At 40.9% G+C, this 20,551-nt stretch overlaps 1 protein-coding gene across 1 annotated transcript; it reads right to left on the bottom strand.

The window, feature by feature from the left end:
* Window positions 1-8,778: 8,778 nt before the first annotated feature.
* LOC311218791 (poly(U)-specific endoribonuclease-A-like) lies at window positions 8,779-20,249 on the bottom strand (the record flags this gene model as incomplete). The annotated part of the gene is made up of 7 exons (XM_084301650.1): window positions 8,779-9,039; window positions 11,112-11,265; window positions 11,877-11,989; window positions 12,075-12,196; window positions 13,399-13,510; window positions 15,349-15,448; window positions 20,239-20,249. 7 exons carry the CDS (start codon window positions 20,247-20,249, stop codon window positions 8,779-8,781), a joined length of 873 nt encoding a protein of 290 aa, XP_084157776.1.
* Window positions 20,250-20,551: the final 302 nt, after the last annotated feature.

Genomic DNA, 20,551 nt, shown 5'->3' with positions numbered 1-20,551 from the left:
AACAATACTCTCCACCTGAGTCACTGCTTGGAAGTAAATGTGTCCTTATAACGTATTTAACCTTGTAACATATTTAAAATAGCAATGGTGGTATAGTTAGTGATTAGAAAGTATTTTCTTGTGGTCTATTTGCCTCTTATTGTGAGAGAGTAAAGTAAAAGAAATAATTAGCAACCTGTATTAATGCAGCTCATACCTAATTTATACTCACCTTTTCCATTGTGTGTAGAAACATGTATTTTATGACTTAATCTCTTACTCCTGTAGGTACCTGTTCTTGAATTCAGAGAAATTGTCATGTCATAGTGAGTGTACAACTTTCATCAATGCTATGCATTTGTTTGATTTAGAAGAGTTTTTCCATCAAAGTATTTCTATCAATTGTGAGGACTAGTCTGTGAAAAACCAGGCTGAGAAAGATACAGGATGCTCAAAAGTACGGCTTGTCATGCATGTCTTGTAACTCTCATTTTTGGGCTAGATAGTGAAAAATCAATGTCTTTCTACAGTAATTTGCCATGGTTCAGATATGCGAAAATGATTAGTCACTAATAGGACAGTCTCCTTGGCTGTATGTCTGAGTTTCTTTTTCTCTGTCATTACTTTGTACTTGCTGTTTTTTCACTACATAGAAATCCCACTGCACTCACTGACTGCATGTGGGCAACTCTGCTCCCAAAGGGAGCCTCCAGACTGGCAACCCTGTAGGATTAAAATCAGCACATGCAGGTTCCTGTATGGTAAACATAAGCAGAAAGAGCCTGTGGCTTTCTAGACTGAACTATTTATTCTTTTAATAACCACTCTTTCCCCCCCCCCCCCCTACAAAAACGACAACAACAAATTTACAAAAATCTGTTTACACCTAACAGTTTACATAACAGGCAAAGTGCAGTGCTGGACACAGGACTTTTGGGTTAGTTATGGTGTCATTTTGGGGCTGAGGCTGCTGTGACTTCAGTTGGGCCATCAACCAGATGGGGGCTCAGCATGGTTCCAAGATTTTGAAGCCCAGGTGAAAGCTAATGCTCCAAACTAGAGATGAGACTTGAAGTGGACAGCTGTTGCTTTGTTACCTTTCCAGTAACCCTAACCCCAAAGAAGGATAAGAGGATAGCATGGGACAGAAAGCTACAGGGAGGGTCTGAAACTGAGCTCTGATGTGCTTTCCTACATGGAGCTCTGACATGCTTTCATGCGAGACTGCTGCTGGCAGCTGACTGAGAGCAGCTGGTGCCAGAGAAGTCCCTTTGCATCCTGCTGCATGTGTGTGAGCAGAGCTGGTCCCTGCTGCAGGCACTGGTGAGTGTCTTGCTGTGCCTGGCTTGCCCCTTGCTCCCTTCCGGGTGCTCCCTGCCTCAGAGCACATCACTTTCAGTCTTGACCCACCTCATTAAGATAAAGGCACAATCGCTATTAAGTCTACCGTCTTTATAATTAGACCTGGTAGGATGCTAATTTCCTGGGGGAAGGGAGAGGCAATCCCAGTGTGATGTTGTAGTTGAAATAGGATCTTTACAATTACATTTAAAAGAGTACAAAGTTGACGTTTCCTCTGTGACCACTTTTAGTGGGACCATCACTATTTTGTTATCATTTCTGCAACTGATATTGCCTGTACTATATTATTTTGATTCCAAATTCAAGAAAGAGCAGCATAGGTGACAGAAACCAAAGGAACTTAGCTATGCTGTGCTCCTTACATGCTTGTGCTTGGCTGAGATGTTTAAAGGCGGAAGGCAGCAAGGGTCAAATCAAGTTCCAAATAAGACTACATCAGCTGATTTACAGTAATTATATCCTGAGTTTCTCATAGCTTTAAAGAACACAGAGAGCAATCAACAAAAATTCAGTTACAAAGCAGTCACTGGAGACTGACCTCTTACTATGCAAGAAGGAGGGTATTTTAGGAGGTTTTGTTTGTTTGTTTGTTTGTTCCTCCCCACATACCCTGGCCATTCACAGTCCTTTGTAGAGTGGGAAATGATCTGGCTATAGCTTCTGTAGGCAGCCACCTGTTTCTGGCTTAAGGCCTGGCTTAAAAGAGAAGTGGCCTAGATCTTAGGAGGTCCTTGGGCACCCTGCAGAAAAGTTTGAAGCAAACACTACATCACCTTGTCATTTCCTCCTTTATTATTTCATGCTGTTACAAAATGCTCTCAAATATGTTTTGATACTTAGTTCACTTTTTTTTTTTTTCTTTTCCCTTGATTTACAGTAAAGTTGTCCTTTCTAATGACCTTCCTTAGTAAATGAAGGAAACTTGTATCATTTCACAGAGTGTTTAAAATTCACGCTCTTCTTGTACTGCTTTTTAGAACCCCACATACATTGATGAAATGAAAAGAAGGTGCCTATGTATCAAAATATAATGAGATAGCCCATGTTCTCCCTTATTTCTGGAGTTTGCTTGCATTGCTGTTGTTATGCATTATCAGAAACAAGGCAGCAGAACTACAACTGTATCTAAAGGCATATATGCAGACTCTTGCAAGATTTGCTTGAAAGCAATGTTTTTTTTCCTCTGGAGGGCCCACCAGGAAGAAGCACCCACCGCACAGCTGAGGCAGGCATGTGAGAAAAATGCTTTTAAAAGACCTCTGCTTAATGGGGGATTTGAACCTACTCTGTAACTTCAGCAGCTCAATGCAAAATGTGACATAACTCTCCCTTGGTCCTGAAGACTTTGCTGTGGCTGAACATCAGTCATTGCCTTTAGATTTTACCTGCTCCACTCGAGATGGCTGCAGAGCATGGTGATTTCCAGGGAAGAAAAAAAAAACACCTCTCTCCGTGCATTCCCCTTAAGTCAATTCTTCATAACAATGACCTCAGCATTTGTTTAAATATTCAAGAGGCTTAACTGTCTGAGAGTGATTAAACTATGAAAACTTGTAAACTGTCTTGAGCAAACAGCTTTGCAGGCCTGAGAAACCGAAACTGCTTTTAGAGCAGGTCAAGGTGGAGCCTACACACAAAAAGCAAAAGCTCCTCTAGAATTAATTTAGCTCTCTAGTGCTCAGCTCTTTGCTTCCTGAGGCCCTTTTTTTTTTTCTTTTTTTTTTTTTCTTTTTTTTTTTTTTACAGAATAATTCAAGGAACCAGGGTTTGTTTCAAAGGAAATGGCATGTCCTGGGCAGTGCCCTCAGGTGGGTGACAAAAGGCCCTTTGATTTTGCTGCCCTCCTGCTGGAGCACTTGTTGTTTGTGAGGGGCGACTTGGCTCCCACTACACATCTCTGTTGAGGTGCCTTGGCCAGGCTGTGAAATGCGGGGATTTGCCAGGCTTGTAGCAAGGAAGCTTTTGAGGAGATGAAGCCAGGCTCTTCACAATGGTGCATGGTAGGAGGATGAGAAAACAGATATAAGAGGCTCAGACTGGATATAAGGAAAACCTTTTTCACCATGAGGACAGTCAAGCCATACAACAGGACATTTTCGGACTCTGTCACTTGCTTGTTGGCACCCACCACTTGTTAGCTGTTCAGTTCTGGTTTAGGTATTTTTCTAATGCTCTGTTGACTCTGTCACCCAGGTTCAACAATTTCACTTTTGTTTCTACTTTCATTAGCTTGCTGACAGTAGTGTACATATTTGCTCACCAACAATTTTTCTTACTGAAGCCAAGACAAGACTACACATCCATGCATCACAGAACCAAGCTTTGGTCACAGGACTCTGGGTTACAGTCTCATCCCTGGTGGCTGGATATCTTTAATACTGAGCCATTGCTACACTCAGTATCAGTGTCTGGCAGCCATCAGCAGGGTTCAGTGTCTTCTTTGTGGTAATACTTACCTATAAACTTGGTCTTGTCCTGCTGCTACAACTTGCTTATCAGGTGATACTTGTATGGACTGTTCTGGTGCATGATTGTGCTCTTCCTTATCTTATTCAACTCAGCAAGCAATTTGTATTGTGGCTGTAGTTAACAGCACTTGTAACATGAGAAGAACTGCTTCTCTGCTTTAAATTCTTGTGCCACCATTCTTAACCAGTATTGTCACTGGGTGCAATTTAATTCTATCAAAGCATTCGTGTATGAGAAAATAACAGCAGCTGCTAGCATTATTATTATTTAAAAAAAAAAAAAAACACATTTGAAGATGCTATTGCGCAAGCTCACTTAAATGAAGTTGTGCATGCCTGTTTTTCTGGAAGCCAGTACCACTCAATCTTAATTCATTCTACAAATTTCCTACTCTTATCTAAGTGTAATAGCATTACTGAACACTTTCCACAGATCTTAGTCTACTGCATATTTTATTTAGGGAGACTGAAACTGAGAGATGTTGCCATGAGTGGCTAAGCAATTTTCTGTTTGTGATCATTATTCAACTATCTTATTGCTTTCCTTTCTTCCATACAGCAGACAGACTTTGTATTTCATTCTATATAACTTCAGTGAGAGTTCGTCAGATCTATGGCCACATTCTCAGAGCCAACTGCTATAAAACTGTCATATTGTTTCTCCCCACAATCCCCACATGTATTATTATATTATTTTCAGAAACTTGCTAATATTCTCTGACTCTTTACTGTTAATTGGTTTAAAATTCTTCTTACACCATGGAGTGTCTATCCACATATTCTAATGACACTAGTGGGTATTTATATTATTCTTTCTTTTATTCCAGTTTCCAATAGAAAACTTGGTTCAGAAAAAAAAAAAAAAAAAAAAAAAAAAGTGAATTTGGATATTACAGATTAATTCAGGAAATGTAAAGTTGTGATAAAAGGTACAGAAGATTCAGTTAAGATGCCATAAGTGTCCTCTGTATATAGCTGTGATATCTTGTGTCATAGTCAAATATACCCCATTACAATTATAATATTTTCTTATTCTCATCTCACCTCAAATATTCCCACAAGCTTGGACTGTCACACTTCTCTACCATCAGAAGGAGGAACTCTAAAGATGTTGCTCTGACCTGTAATTCCCAGAGGATTTAGCTGAAAGGTTCATCCATGTTTGATACTCTTCCATAGCTAACAGACTGACTAACCACCTGATAGCTTTTGGTATTATCAAACCTTAACTGTTACCTGCGCTGCGCAGGGGGAGGAGGTAGAAGAGGATAGATGGGGGGAAGTGTTTGTAGGATGTAGGCATGTCAAGTCAATGAAGACCCTCCACAGAAAGGCTGGCAACTCTTCCAAATCTGTTTGATGTGGCCTTAACTTAGTATTAGCCAGTTTAGTCTTCTGTCAATTAATTTCCACCTACAAAAGTTCTCTATTTCCACATATAGGATGTCATTGGGATACTACATTCTCCTGATGGATTCACCTGTATGGAAAAATCATCTTTTCTTTCTGTCTGGCAAACTGCCACTTCCATACCTGGGCTACAAAACTCAGTAAAGAGCAAGCCAGCACAGAGTCTCTCAGACTGTAGCCGTTCATACGCATACAGCTACTGGCACTGCCTTAAACCTCTGTAAGCCTCTATTCTCTGCCTAAGTGACTCTGCATCAGGGACACAGAGAGCTGACTGTCACAAACCCGTGCCCCAGGTAACAACGTGATGGCGTTGCTTGCAGGGATACGGTGTAGAAGGCCATTCTTAATGCAGAGAACTGCAGGAATTATAGTTGAATTGGCCAGCAGAGGGCATGGCTCTTGCTTGAAAATGCTGACTATGAAAGGGACCTTCTGAAGCATGTTGCTCAGTTTAAGATGGCAAATCATCTTTAAGTCAGCCTGCTGTGTAAATATGCGTTTGAGCATGTTCTGAGGAGTCTCAAAGAATTACATTCTCTATCCATTTTAGCTAATAATAGAGGTCAGATAGAGGTGATGTTTCTTTTACAAGCTCCCTTCACCAGGGTGGAGCATGAAAGCCACCTTGTGCTGTTGCCACTGCTGGGTGAAGCTGAGCGGGCGTTGGGTGCCAAGAGGCCAACACCACGAACATGCACACGGGAGGATGCTGGCAAGACTTTGAGGACAGAAGCCACTTCATCACCTCTGGACGCAGTGCCCCTGTGTGTGGGCCTTGGTCCCAGCACCCACAGGTTCTCTGGGAAGGATCAGGAAGGATTGCAGGACAGGTGCTGGTTACTTTCCTTTTAGGACTGGTTGGGAGTGCTCACAATATTGGAAGAAGTTGTTACTCCTTCCACCTGGGGGATATGTCAGATGCAGTACTCTTAGTGTCTGTAGTTCCTTTCCTACACAGTGGGAGCAAGCGATCACATTGCCAGTTTTCCCAGGGGTCCTCCTGTTTGGGATTATTGTGAACTGATATAATATTTAAATTCTACACCAGCTCTTTTTCCTGTTTTCTAGAGACGTAGCATCTGCCTGTTCAGCAGTGCAGATTCTCTCCTCCTCACAGCCCTGGGGGCTGGCTTGTCACACCTCTGCCCTCAGGAGTGAGTAGCCTGCTTGTCCAGGCAAAGCGCAGCCAAAGTCCTAGACACTCAGGTGATCAACCTCTTCTGGTCACTGTGGGCAGGTGACCAGTGAGTTCCTGGGTGTTTGGCATTCATCACCGTGTTTCTCTTTTGCAGTTTTCTTTTTTCAATACATTAGACAATACTGAATCCATACTCTGTGCCTCCATTTTTATTGCTCGCTGCTCTTCTTCTTCTTCCCTTGCACTTAGCAGGTGTATTTGCTAATTTTTAGATCATTCACTTCCACCATCTCTCCTACATTTTCTGCTTATTTGCAGATCTAGATAGGTTTATATGTTAAGCCTGCTAATTGCCTAGGCATAGGCTGTATCAACTACTAGGCTGTATTAACTACCTCAGAAGGAAAACTAAAGTTCTTGTTCACATCCTTAGTTTGCATTCTACCTTGCAAACACCAGTTGCAGTTCTGTGGAATACACAGTTACAATTTTCCTGTAAGCATCTGATCCCCTCTGGCTAAGAGAGCTGTCTGTACTAGTTATGTTAAGATTTAGGCCTGGAGGTTTAAGACCTTCCATAGAAGTCATAATTTGAGAATTTTAGAGTTCTAATGTCATTATGCAAAAACAATTCTAAATACTTTCAGCATAAACTGAGAATATAACTTTAATTCTCTGACATCACTAAATGTATACCTTTAGAGAATTTATACAGTTGATTTCTTGCCTTTTATTTCTACTACTTGAACTATCACTGAAATCTGTTGTTCTGCAATAGTATCAGTGTGCAACAGTGTACATTTTTTTCCTATTAGGATGGATTTGCCAAGTTTCAGGGATTTCTGAGTACCTGCAGTTACACTTCAAAACAGAGGATAGAGGATTGCAGAAACTGGTGATGCTTGTTTGGCTTCATATAAGTTGGCTTCGTGTATAATTAGTGTTGTAACATCATCCAATTACATAATCTTTTTTTTTTCTTTCTTTTTTTTTTTTTTTTTTAAAATCTTGTTATGGTTTTACTACCAAATAAAATATCAGTGAAGTACATTTATTGTCACATAGGTCACTTTACTGGTTGCAGGGCACTCCAGTGTCCCTTAGGGGCACCAAGAGCAGAAATAAGCATGTGGTGGTCCTACAGCATCAGGCTGATGGAAGTCCCTGAACAGGGGAGTTCGAAGATATTCCGTGGTAGCAGTCCTATGTCTATTCCCTTTGTGCTGTGTTTAATCCCTTTTGTGCTTGGAACAGTAACTTGCTATCCTTCATATGTCAGCCTCTCTCTACCTTATGTAATGATGTATCTCTGTAGGCTTTTTTTTTTCTTTCTTTTTTTTTTTTTCCCTTTTCTTTTCTTTGCATATTTCCAGCACTGGGTTGGTTAGTTAGCATTTTAACTTTAACACTCAAATTCATGAAAGTTATATGCACTTTCCAAATAATGTGTTGTCAGAAAATACACATCAGGAGTAATTGTAGGATTTGAATATCTAAGCAATCCTTGTCACATTCTCAGAACATCTGCCTGTTTCTGCATTAGCATGAGAAGGAAAAACATCACATTCCTTTCACTGGAGTATTGAATACATTTTGGAAGAAAAATGGCAGATGTTCTCATCAGCAAAAGGAACAGTGACCAGGTCTTGGAAGAGAACCAGTGTCTCCAGTGGCATCTGATTATTGTTACCCAGAATTTATTCAGTGTATTATACAGGGTCATTCATCTAACCCTAACAGAGATTACACAAGCAGAAAAATGACTGCAGACTTCAGTGACTGTAATGGGAACATAGGTGCCTATACCATGGACTTGTAAACTTAGGTCAGATAAAGCCTACTGTGGTATGCAGGCAAAAATCTGGGCAGATCCACAGCAGTGACAGACTTACTGTTGATCTGATTATCATTCTCACAGCTGAACATGCTTCCTGAGCATAGGAAAAATGCATTTGAAATTAACCTCTAATGAAATGAGGAGAAGAGAAAAAAAAAATGTACTGTGGTTCAGCTTGCACCAAATCCAAGTTCCTGTCTGGAAGGAAAAGTATAAAAAACGTATTGCTTTTGTTCTTCCAAATATGCAGCAGGTAACAAATAAGAGAAATGTGTGTATCAATTTTAATATGGCTTTTTTCTAAAATCTGTTATCTGGTGAAAAGTATAGTGTTGTAATGTGTTAAGGAAGGCTAATACAAGTTTAATACAGACTTTAATATGAGGAGAAACGTATTTCAAGGTGGGTCAGACACTCCAGCATGTCACACTATTGATTAAACACTTTATTGCAGACTAAAAGTGAACAACTCAAAAACTTGTACTAGAAATTAATTGTATGAGACAACTCATCAATTTACTCCCTCCCCTCCATCAAATAAACAAAACAAAACAAAGGTAAATGTTGCCTGATCACTGTAACTACTGGTCTTCACTACTGGTGCTGCAGAGCACTGGATATGCTGTTCCAATGTGGTGCCCATGGCGACAAACAACAATCTGTAGCTCATATTCTTCTATCTTCACTGTTTCACGTGTGACTCTTTCTTCAGACAGAAGAAAAATGACGGTGTAAAGGGCAAATTCAAACTCAGGGCTGACACCGATAAAGGTGCTTCCAATTGGCTTTACTGAGCCCTTCCAGCTGAATTGGATGCTCAAAACTTGGTCATCTTTGTCAGGCTGAAAGCATTAAACAAACAAACAAACAAACAACAATGGGATAATCTCCAGCACAGCTATGACCACATACCTACAATTTCAGATTCTGGATTTTTAGGTACAAATTATCCTGTTTATGGTTCTACAGTTTGTGAATTGTGTTTTCTTCTTCATCTAAACTAATCTTGCACCACTGAAGACAATAGATGGACAGCAGTTTAAGCCAGTGAACTTTTTTTTTTTTCTCCAAAAAGAGGCTAGAGCAGACTAGTCAGCAGAAAAGTAGAGCAGACTCAGTTAAATTGATATATCAGTTCAAATAAATTATAATGAGTTTTTTTATAGGAGACCAAGAGTAAAGTGACTCACCCAGTTTACAGTGAAAGTCAGTGGGAAATAGATGTTACAAATTGAATGCCAGCCCTTCTGAGCTCCTTTTGCAGTCCTAATGTGGATCTCAGTAGCTCAGTGCCACAGTGAAGTTGCCTCAACCACAGCTGAGCTACAACTAGGAAGCCCTAAGCAACATGTGATACACCATATCCTTGCCATGCCAGGATCACAGACCTGGAGCGCAGCTTTTTCCCTGTCCTATAGAGCATACATGATCAGTTTTATCAATTAAGCATTGGTAGTGTTGCCATTCCCCAAAAATTAGCATTACTGTTTGAAATAGTTTCAGTACAAAAGGATCTGGGCATGAGGGAGCACTAGGATTTCTTCTGCTTATGTATACCTGGGCAAATTAGGTTCAGAGCAGTTGACCCCCATAGCAGTAGCATCCTCTTCGTAAATTAGTGAAGAAATATGTGTGCATCATTTGGTGCCACACCTACACCCATGCCCCATTTGGCACTGCTCATGTTCCTCACAAGCTGGTCACCATTCACATCAACACATCCAGGAATGGTGTAGGGTCACCAGCACCCACAGTACTCTGCGTCCGTGGATGGCTGGCTCCACAGGCAAGACCCCCCTGGGACTACTGCATCCTGAGCATGCACAGAAGGAGTTTCTAACTAGTAAGAAAACATAACTGAAAAGATTACTGGTCATGCTTTGACAGTCTTTTTCTGGGTATTAGAAAGATCCCTAAGATCCCGGTAAGAGTTTCCTTTAGAAACAGTGAAATAGCACTTTGCTGCCAGGAAAAATAAAATAAACAACCATGCCCGCCTGCTTGTAAAGTCCAAGTTTGTCCAGTGCCCTAGCAGCCAAGCTATGTTCTAGCAGTCACTGAGAAAGCATGGCTAGCAGCTCTGGAGGTATCCCAGCCAACCAATCCATCACCCACCAAACACTGCTGTTAAGGAAACATGGCATTTTGGGCTGATGTTTCAGTCTGTGTTTTCTTTACCTGTCCCAGAGTAGGTATAGGCAAAGCTTTCTATCTTTCACACTAGTTCAAGTGCAACAACCCAAAATGGCTTTTAAGCTTCACTTTTTGGTAATCTGGTTCCAAGTTGCCAATGCTCTTTGGATTATGCCCCATAATTTTCAGCTCTAAGATTTACAGACTTCCAGTTGCAAGAAGAGGACAGCAGCAAGGAATAAATAACCTGATTCAAAAGCCACCAAAGTCAAAGAAGTCTTTCCAATAAATTCAGCTGCCAAGGGGTGAGCTTCCAGATCTGCCAGCAATAAAAACCCAAATCTACAGACTATACAAGCCCAAGAATAACCTTGCCTTTCCAGCAAAACACTTTTTGTAGCCTGGGCTCAGTAATTCCTGTCATGGCACCTTTTGGAATTTACTGCACTGGACCTTAGAAGACATACAGATTAACAGGTTTCTGTCTAGTTTCACTTAAAGTCAGGGGAATTGCCATAGGATTTTGTTTGAATAAAAACATCTGCTCCCAGCCTCTGTCTTAAAGGGGTCTGGAATTACAGACACATGCTGTGTGTGCAATAACCACAAATGATAGTAGGAAGAGGATGAAAGGGAACATGTCAGTGACTATGGATGTGACTCAGTAGATACAGGGAAAAATGCAACCTTGCCTCTGCATCATGGTGTTCTGATTCATTAGCACAGCTTTTCTCTGTGTACCTATTGATCTTATTTGCTAGGCTGCCCTGCTCATTCTTACCCTGGTTTTGTTCTTCCGAGTGATATATCCCTTGTAGTCAATTTGGTTATGCTTCTCCTGAAGGTAAAATTGCACCCAGTTGTGCAAACCTAAAATCTGTTTACCACGCCTTGTTTCTCCAACAAAAACATGTTCAAAAACGCAAGAATCGGGTCTGTAATAAACCGAAGAATAATATATAGGTCTTTTGTTTGAATAGTTCAAATTGGCTGGGACAAAAGGCAAGAAGATGTACAAGCTTGCCTACGCTAATTTGTGAACAGTTTCTTTATTTGTTAGGATAACTTTAGGGTTTGTTGGGTTTTCTTCTTACTTTGCACAAAACTTGCAGTGGAATCTAGCCACAAAGTTTATTTGATGATGAAGTGGTTAGTAAAAGTCACAGATGTATCTCATCTGCTTATTCTGATTTTAGCAAGACTTTTGACATCGTCTCCTGTAACAGCAATGCAGACAAATTGATGAAGTACAGATTACAAAAGTAAATGATGTAATTGGCTGAAAAGTGGATGAACTTCTGCAGTTGAATGCCTGTGACTAGGGACACATGGTCCAGCTGGAGACCAGTGTACCCCAAGGGTCAACGTTGTCTGTATCTGATCAGTCAGCCTTTAACCATGATCTGTGTGGGACCATTGAACACCTGACTTGGGCTGTATCCTGAGGCCATCTTCCAGTTCTGCGTGTAACAGATGGAATTCAGGCTTACCGTTGCATAAATCAAAATAGCGTAAGATGATCAGGGGCCATATTCATCAGACATACCTGTCTCCTTCTTTCCTAGCATAGAGCTGGAACCAGATGTCATAGAGCTGATACTTGAAATCAGCAAGGTTTGGTTTTGCCAGTTTTTTTTTAAGCAGATATTCATGAGCTAGCTGAAAGAAAAAACAAAGATACATATGAAGTTTATAATTTGTAATTCAGTGTTTTCAGTGACTAAAAAACATTTCTGTTACTCACTTTCATTACTCCAGTCATTAAAATAGCATCAAGAAAACAATTGTTTTCAGCTATTTCTTCTAGAGTCACTACTTCTTCTATTCCAGTTGATGTCTCATAGTTGTCCAATAAGGAAATAAAGGCTGCAGAAAAAGAGAAACTTCCAGCATGTTCATTCTGATGAACAGGCCATAATCATACCTGTGATCCAGTCATTAAAACCATCATAAAAAAGTTGCCATATATTATGTGAGTGCCTTGAGAGCATTTAAAAAAAGATGCTCCTTTATGTGTCAGATTTCATTCCTGAGTACAGAGCTGGGTGTAGACTAGAGGTGGCTCAAAGCCAGACCAGTGCTGCACTTCTTTTTAAGATAAACTGCTCACTACTGAGCTCTTTTATGGAACAAAGTGGCTGATGCAATAATGACCTTCTAACAACAACAACAACAAAAAAAAATCTGAGCACCTAAATTACAGACCTATGTTTATGAACTTGAGCTATGCTGGCAGAAGGTTTTGTGGGAATTACTTCAGCAAAGGAATATCACAGCATGAGGTGACCCGCGATTGAGCTCATGGCCTCTGAGTAGATGAGTTCATTTCCTTTGTATCCCCCTTTGCCAGCTGCTGCCTCCTATCACTTCAGCTGCTCCTGCTCTACCCTCAGTAGATTCTGAGGGATGATGAATCATACTAAACTGATAGAAAAATGCCTGAGGTCAAAACTAAGTCATTCCCTGCCAGCTCAAGTGACTCAAGGTTGGATTCAGTGAGTACCAGAGCTGTACCACAGGGTAGGATTGTGTGGCTCAGAGAAGCGTGGGGAAACAGAGAAGAATGGTGCTTCCCATTAGACCAGCAGTTTGATCAGCTTAGCAACATAGTGCAGCTTCACCCAGGGAAAAGAAAAATCAGGGGAGGAAACATCTATTGATAGATAAACCTGAAGTATAACCCCAACAGAAGTGCAAGGCGTAGCTGAGGACCTAGTGCTGTCTGAGAGGGCCAGGAGCTGTGGCCAAAGGAGAAAAGATGACTGGCATTTTTTCAATACATGGGATAATGAAGAGAGTCTCATCCGTTTCACTTTGTAGTTGAAGAACTTCAGAAGAATTCAGATCTTGCTATGACACAAAAGGTGTTCTTCCTGACGCTGAGGATACAGGTAACCTCTGTGTAAACATCAGGTAAACTACTTGCAAATGACATGTAGCCCAATGTACCTCGCTTCCTTCTCATCTGACCATCCAAATTATATACACTGTTGTATTTCTTGTAAACACATAAAAACAACATGGATTATTCCTGTCACTTCCACCATTAACAAAAGAACAGGTCTCACTTGAGAACGTTTTTATGCTCTTCAGGCGATCTTCATTTACATTGTGAAACAGATGTCTGGCTGCACTGTCCTGGACAGCACTGTCTCCTTGCTGTACGGCACCTGCTTTTCCCTAGGAGAAACACCAGAGTAAAATAACAATAGAAGCAATATGTTCTTAGAGGTGACAGTGGCTGCCTTTAAAATAATCAGAACAAAAAGCATAATCCTATCAGGACACTTTGTTAGGAATGGTCATCCTAAAAGCAAGAGAAGATATTATTGAAGAAATATCAGTGTAAAGAGAAAAGACATGACTTCTGACACACTAGAAATCTGAAGTTTTTCTGTTGACACTTGTTCATGGATGATTGTAATGACCCACATGATAGCTCAGTTATGAACAGTAGCCAGCTCTGCTACTGAAATATATACACCACAAATGATAGAGGAGTAATGTAGAGCCAAGGCTGATTCCCAACACAAACAAAGAAAAATGAGATTTGGACACATTCTGTCTCTTCTCAGTACCCACTGCATACAGTTTATGAGTCCATGCAGTGCAGCAGAGATGTAGTTTGTCTCCTAAGTACCAAACCTGCCCCGCAAGCAGTTCAGTGCAGCTCTGGCAGCTTTGGACTGGTGCATGGTTGTGCTCTGGAGTTTTCAAAGACTTCTATCCAGCCATGTTTAAGGGCATTTTAATCAATGTGCCAGTAAGTGCATCCAAAACAGAAAGGTGGCTTTTGTGATGATTTTCAGGTCTCTGATTCACAAAGGGCATTCTCAAGGAAAGAGGAGAAAAGACAGGCAGCTGTTAATTAACATGGGCAAGGGAGACCTAGAGCCTTGTTCTGAGAAATGAGGAAGATATGTGGGAGAAGCTTTCCCCTCACACATTAGGGCTGGAGGTACATTTCTTTCAAGTTTATTATCAATAGAAAACTATATCTGTATCTATATAACATCTGTATCTATATAACATTGAAGATATAGATATATATCTATATAACATTGCAGTAAAGAGTGTAAGCACTTTGAATACAAAATTGGTTACCAAATACTCAGTGACCTGCTGCACTTTGTGGCCAAAACACATGGTCATGCTTGTACCACGCTGAGCTGGCAAAGAATGAAATGGCTGCTCATCAAATATGATACTCACACCTCCCTCACAGTTCTGTAGGAGTGTCAGCAACAACCTTGAAACCCTCCTCACCCACACTGCTCTGCTATTCCATATTCTTCAGGTGAGACTGATTCCTCAGTTTACTCCTTTACTCCAACAGGAATGGCTTTGGACCTGCCTCCACTTCTCCCTTATGGGAAGTCGCCCAGACTGTACATGCAAGCAGTCATACACACACATACATGTATGCACAACTGTACACTCACAGAAACATCCAGACCTCAGAACATCTCTAGTCCTGCTCAATGTATGATCAACACTGAATTCAGACCACGTTGTTCTGGCTGTCATCCTGTTGGGTCTTGAAAACCTGCAGAGATGGAAATTTCACCACTTCTCTGGGCATCCTGTTCCATTTGTATTTTTTCTTGTCAAATTTCATGACGCTCCTTCAGCCTGTTCTTCCAGCCTGCCTAGGCCCAGCTGAAGGGCAGCCCTGACCTTGAGCATACCACCTGTATCACCACTGTTTTCTTTCATCTGAAAAAACAGAAAGGTTGTACTCCATCTCCTCCTCCAGGTCACAGATGAAGATATTAAATGTTACAGGCCCCAGGACAGACACTTGAGATGCCACTTGTAACCATTTTCCAGGTAGCATGGTCCATTAACATGTTCTCTGTATTATTCCCTCTCCTAAGTGCTTCTTCATCAGTCTTGCCTATGCCATTAAAGGAAATGATGAAGCATAGGCAACTCTTTAGCAGAAGGCAGTTTCACAGACACTTTTTCCTACAATACCATCCTGCCTTTAATTCTCATGTTACTTAGCAATTAGTTACCGGCACTTCAATTGTATAGTCTTTCCCAGGCATAAAGCGGTTAACGTCCATATCCCACATCTCATTGAAAAGTTTAGAAAGTTCATGATTTAAGGCCTTCCTGCCAAGAAATCCAGAGAAATGCATGTTAAAAAAGACACATACTATTCTTTTTGAAAGTCACTTTTAGAGTCTTCTGTCACTCTAACCATGTTCTGAACATGGTTAGAGTGTCAGCAGGGAAGTTTTCTCCTCTCCCCACACCTTGTTATCAGTCTGCTATAAAAACCATGGTGCTTATTGTCAATGTTAATATCTAAATGCAGGTAATCTGTAAAAAAAGGCCAGTCTTCTCTGATGTTATTTTAGAATATATTTTAATGAAGTTTTTGTTAACAAACCATTTTTTCCACGCAGTGAAATAAAAATGAAGGTGATGTTGTTTCGTTCAGAAAGATTCCATGTACAAACCAGAGGCAAGCAGGAGACTGTTACCAGCACACAGCAGCACTACTCAACAAAACAGAAGGCAAAACTGTCGCATTAAGAGGTTGTCGTGGTTTAACCCGACCGGCAGCTAAACACCACACAGCCGTTCGCTCACCCTCCCCCCTCCCTCTCTGGGACGGGGGAGAGAAATGGAAAGTGAAGCCCGTGAGTTGAGATAAAGACAGTTTAATAAGACAGGAAAAAAAAAATAACAAAAATAATAATAACAATAATAATAATGATGATACAATGGGGATAATACGAAAGTAATAATAGTATGTACAAACAAGTGATGCACAATGCAATTGCTCACCACCCGCTGACCGATGCCCAGCCTAACCCCGAGCAGTCCGGCCCCCTCCCCCCGGCTAGCCACCCCTATATATTGTTTAGCATGACGTCAGATGGTATGGAATACCCCTTTGGCTAGTTTGGGTCACCTGTCCTGGGTCTGTCCCCTCCCAGCTCTTACTGCACCCCCCAGCCTGCCCGTTGGCAGGACAGAGCAAAGGCTGAGATGTCCTTGGCTTAGTATAAGCACTGCTCTGCAACAATTAAAGCATCGGGGTGTTATCAGCACTCTTCTCATTTTAAGCCAAAACACAGCATTCCACCAGCTACTAGGAAGAAAATTAATTCTGTGCTAACTGAAACCAGGACAGAGGTATAGCCAATCAACCATTATGGGTCAGGTCAGATTCAAGATATGGAGCTATCATGGTCATGGATTCACCAGTAATGTAGCATGCCCTCACTCTAGTCATGTTCAATGAGAACTATCATGGCTAGGAACAATGTAATTAAGTGCAATTTATTACAGCAACTTGTACACAGGTTCTTTGGATTTCTGTCAATAAATTCACTGTCTGCAAAAGCAAGCTAGCATGCATAAAATACACAAGTACACAGTCTGGCTATTAACACATTTAAAAGGTACAAAGACTCTACAGAGATTTCTAAGTTTCCTGGGGAGGCACTTGGTACAATCAAGTGTTCAAATTTTACCTAAAGGCATCCTGGTGGGGGTGGGGTGGGGGGAGAGACTCAACCCATCAGCTGATCCCAGAAGTCCCAATGGTGTCTTCCCTCACATTCCCTCTCTCTTAAGCCAATTTATATTATGTTCTTTTAGGTGGAGCTTGAGTGACTCTAGTCAAGCATATCTTGGTTATGACTGGTAAAAAGTTTTGTCACTTTTGTTTAAAGCCATAGGCTCTGAGAAATTTAGAGCACATGCTCAGTGAGGGGTGGTTGCACCTTGGAGGTGGGTAGCTTTTTGGTATTATAATGACATTATAATGACATTATAATGAGAAAAAGTTCACCAGAATACAGCATTTTGTCAAAAACATGACAAGTCCTTGGCTCAGGGTGGCAAATATGCAGACTCGGTGTGTACAAGATCAAGGTCTCGGTGTGTACAAGATCAAGTCCCCATCTTGCCACAGAGCCTAGCAGTAGCTGTGGGATGGAGCTCATACAGCCTAAGATTAAAATCCTGAAGAGGATAAGTAGTCTGTGCTTAACTCCTTGAGAGCTAGTTGCCCAAAGGAATTCATATCCCAAGGTTAAGAGCCCAAAGCAGTCAGTTCACATTAATGCACCAGAGGATAAGCTGCAGCAGCTGAGGAGCATAAAGTACAGGTGTTATATTCATGTTATATTCAGTATTGTTTAGTGTGGGGAAAACAACCTCCCACAGCAGGGCAGTCAACCACAAATACTGCAGTGGCCACACCTGAGTTTGCCTGCAATCAGGATCTGAGCCACCATGTACCTCCGCTGCACTGGAGGCACTGACCATCTGCTGTCATTTGGGCTCTGCATTGCTTTGAGATCACGGGTGGAAAATGTACAAGATTGCTTTAATTGCTTGAATTGGGGTTGAATAGGTGTCAATAACTGAAAGAAGGAAAAGGATTAAAAATTCTGGTATATGGGAGCCAAAGGATATGTTTGTTGCTAGGACTAAATGTGTTTATGAAGGAGGATTTTTGCGTAGATCTTACAGTGCAGCAGAAGGAGGCTGACACAAAGCAGATAAATTTAGCCCTTGCCCAAGCCTCATGCTCTGCCCTTACAGCAGAAGTGTGTCTTGTGGCGTCACATTATCAATACTGGCTGTGCAGCCTGTACAAGGCAACTGCTCAGCTTCACGGGAAGTCAGCTACACGGCATATCACAGAAGCAACCACCAGCAGCATTTTTATTCAGTTTCAGTAGAATATCCGTCTTCTTTCCAGAGTCATAAGAAGAGCAATCAATTCCTTCTCAAAAGAGCTTACAAACCAACTTTAAGCAGAGTCACCAGCTCAGCTGATATCCCAAGAACAGGATCAACAAGTTCATGGAACAGTACCAGAGATATTTTCCAAACTCCAAACACCATCTGCATTCCCTTGGACTGACCTAATTTTACTGGATCACTATTCTCCTAGGATCTAGACCCTCCTGCTGGCTATTCCTTTCCATCAGCTTATCCAGTTTGCTTGAGTGCTGCTATATCATGTTTGATATTGTTTTTACCTTGGAAGAAACTACCAGTGGTGGATAAGAACCTGCTGCCTGTTGAACTTCCAAGGTATGTGAAATATTGGGGGGGGGAGGGGGGAAGGGGAGTAATGGGGGGATATCAATATTTTTTTGTTTAGAATTTTGTACTATATGTGTAGTATTTTATACACATATATTTTAGTATGTATGCATCTCTTTTCTATACAGGAAATCTGTCATCCCTTCAATACCTTCTGCTTATTCTTAGTCTGTTCTCAGCAGATTTGCACTGTGTTTGTAAAGGACTGTAGGGCTCTGTTCATCTGTCCTCCTCTAGAAAGCTTACAGAATACCACGTTTAATTTAATAAAATAAAATGTCTTTTCTCTTGTGTTTCTCTTCTGGGTGCTACTCCAATATCAGCATGGACTCTTCCTCTCTGTTTTCTTGTCCCTTTAATTTCCAAATAGAGCAGAACACTTTGACACATTGAATAAAGAAAGCAAAGAACTGCCAAAGCAAAGAACTTGTTTAGCAACTTACATAGTCGTCTTGTAAAAGTTCTTTCTGGAGCATATTTCTTTTAAAAAGGTCCAGAAACTTAGCTTATATGTATGAAGTCAGACAACTTCAAAGAGAAGCCCAACACCTTTATGCAAATCCATGACACAAAGCATTTAAGTAAAGCTTTTCTGAAAAAGAATACTGCATATTTGCCCTGTGATTTTCAATATGTTGCATGCATGACTCAAAACCAGATAATTTATTTATTTATTTATGTCGCTAATTCAGTGCCCTCTCTATGGTGAAACCTCTCAGCTGTTGGATTTGTACATTCACATAAAACATATCTATGCAAAATATCTGGCCAATTGGGGTTTGTCCATTTGGGAGTCTAGCCCAGAGGCACCTATGTGTGAAAAACACCATTCTAATAACAAGAACACTTAGCCTGTAGTTGTAAGAGCTGGAAAAGCTCTTGGGGGAGATTTTTCTGCAATAGTAACTCCAATGTAACAGCAGTATAGCTAGCGCAAAAGAAGATGGTATCAACATTTCATTGTAGCTTTCACGTGAAACATTCAGGTGATGTGCCAGTTTTTCCAAGTCATTTTCTTTTATGACACTTTCATTCTGTACAAATCATTTCCCAGGAAGCAATCTTTTATTAGAGGTTTTATTAGAAATGGAGAGAATTAAAGGGTCAGTGGAGAGTCGTGTGAGCAAGTCAACGATGTCAAAGCAAGAAAAGCATGTATTGCAAATGGGTCACATAGAGCCCTGCAGAGGTTTTGTTGATCATCTTCTTTAAAGAAAATTTATCTTCAGAGAACCTTTGAACAGAATCCAATTTTAAAAAATCCTTTAAACTTAGCATAGAGAAATAAAGCATTTGGAAAGCTTGATGAGCAACCATTTACATTTCTCATACCCTCAAAAAAATTGGTTTAAATGTTGTGAAATACATTCATCATCTCATAGGTTTAACTGAAGATGTAAGCAATTCTTTCAATTTTCTTCTTATGCCAGTGTGCATGTCTTTTGCTTAAGCCCAGTGACATTTTTTCTTGTTGAAACTTGACATTTGAAATACAAAAGGATAAATAGACAGGTTTTGTAGTTGGAAAAGAAAATGCCTTGCCAATAGCAGTCAGTGAGCATTTGCTTGGCAGATTTGGAGAACTGATTCTACATTATCCTCTCTATTCAAGCAAAATGTCACTTTACTTTAGCTTAAAGAGTTTATGATTCACTTGTTGTTTTAGTTCTCACCAACTTTTCAGAAAGGTACAGGAACAGAACAGAAATAGGAAGCAGGATTGCTGAGTGTTGCATTTCATGCAGCTTTCTTTTACACATCTCCCAGACATATATGTCCTGTCCCCACAGCCCTTCATATTAGAGAAGATTGGTATGATTTTTTCTTACCTATCAGCCATGCTGGAAAGAAGTTTTTCTCCTAGCAAGTGCACAGAGCAGAGAAAATGCAAACTGAAGCTCTAAAGTCCTTCTAGCAGTCCAGGGAGTGGAGTTGTCTGTCTTACCCTCCAATCACTCAGACTGATGGACAGCTCTGAAAGGCAATAACAAGGCAGGAGTTGCTAAGTCCCGCAATGAAACGTGGAGTGCAGCCACGACACCACATCTCTTGTACCTTTGTTGGCACCGCCACAAACAGACCAAGAAGTTGCAGCAAATTCTGCCAGCCTCGCTCTTTATCTTATCACCAACATCAGGAGGA

The sequence above is a fragment of the Netta rufina genome (assembly GCF_964035555.1).
Source record: "Netta rufina genome assembly, chromosome: 1".
Classification (NCBI taxonomy): Eukaryota; Metazoa; Chordata; class Aves; order Anseriformes; family Anatidae; genus Netta; species Netta rufina.
This window is presented reverse-complemented; position numbering and strand designations above follow the sequence as displayed.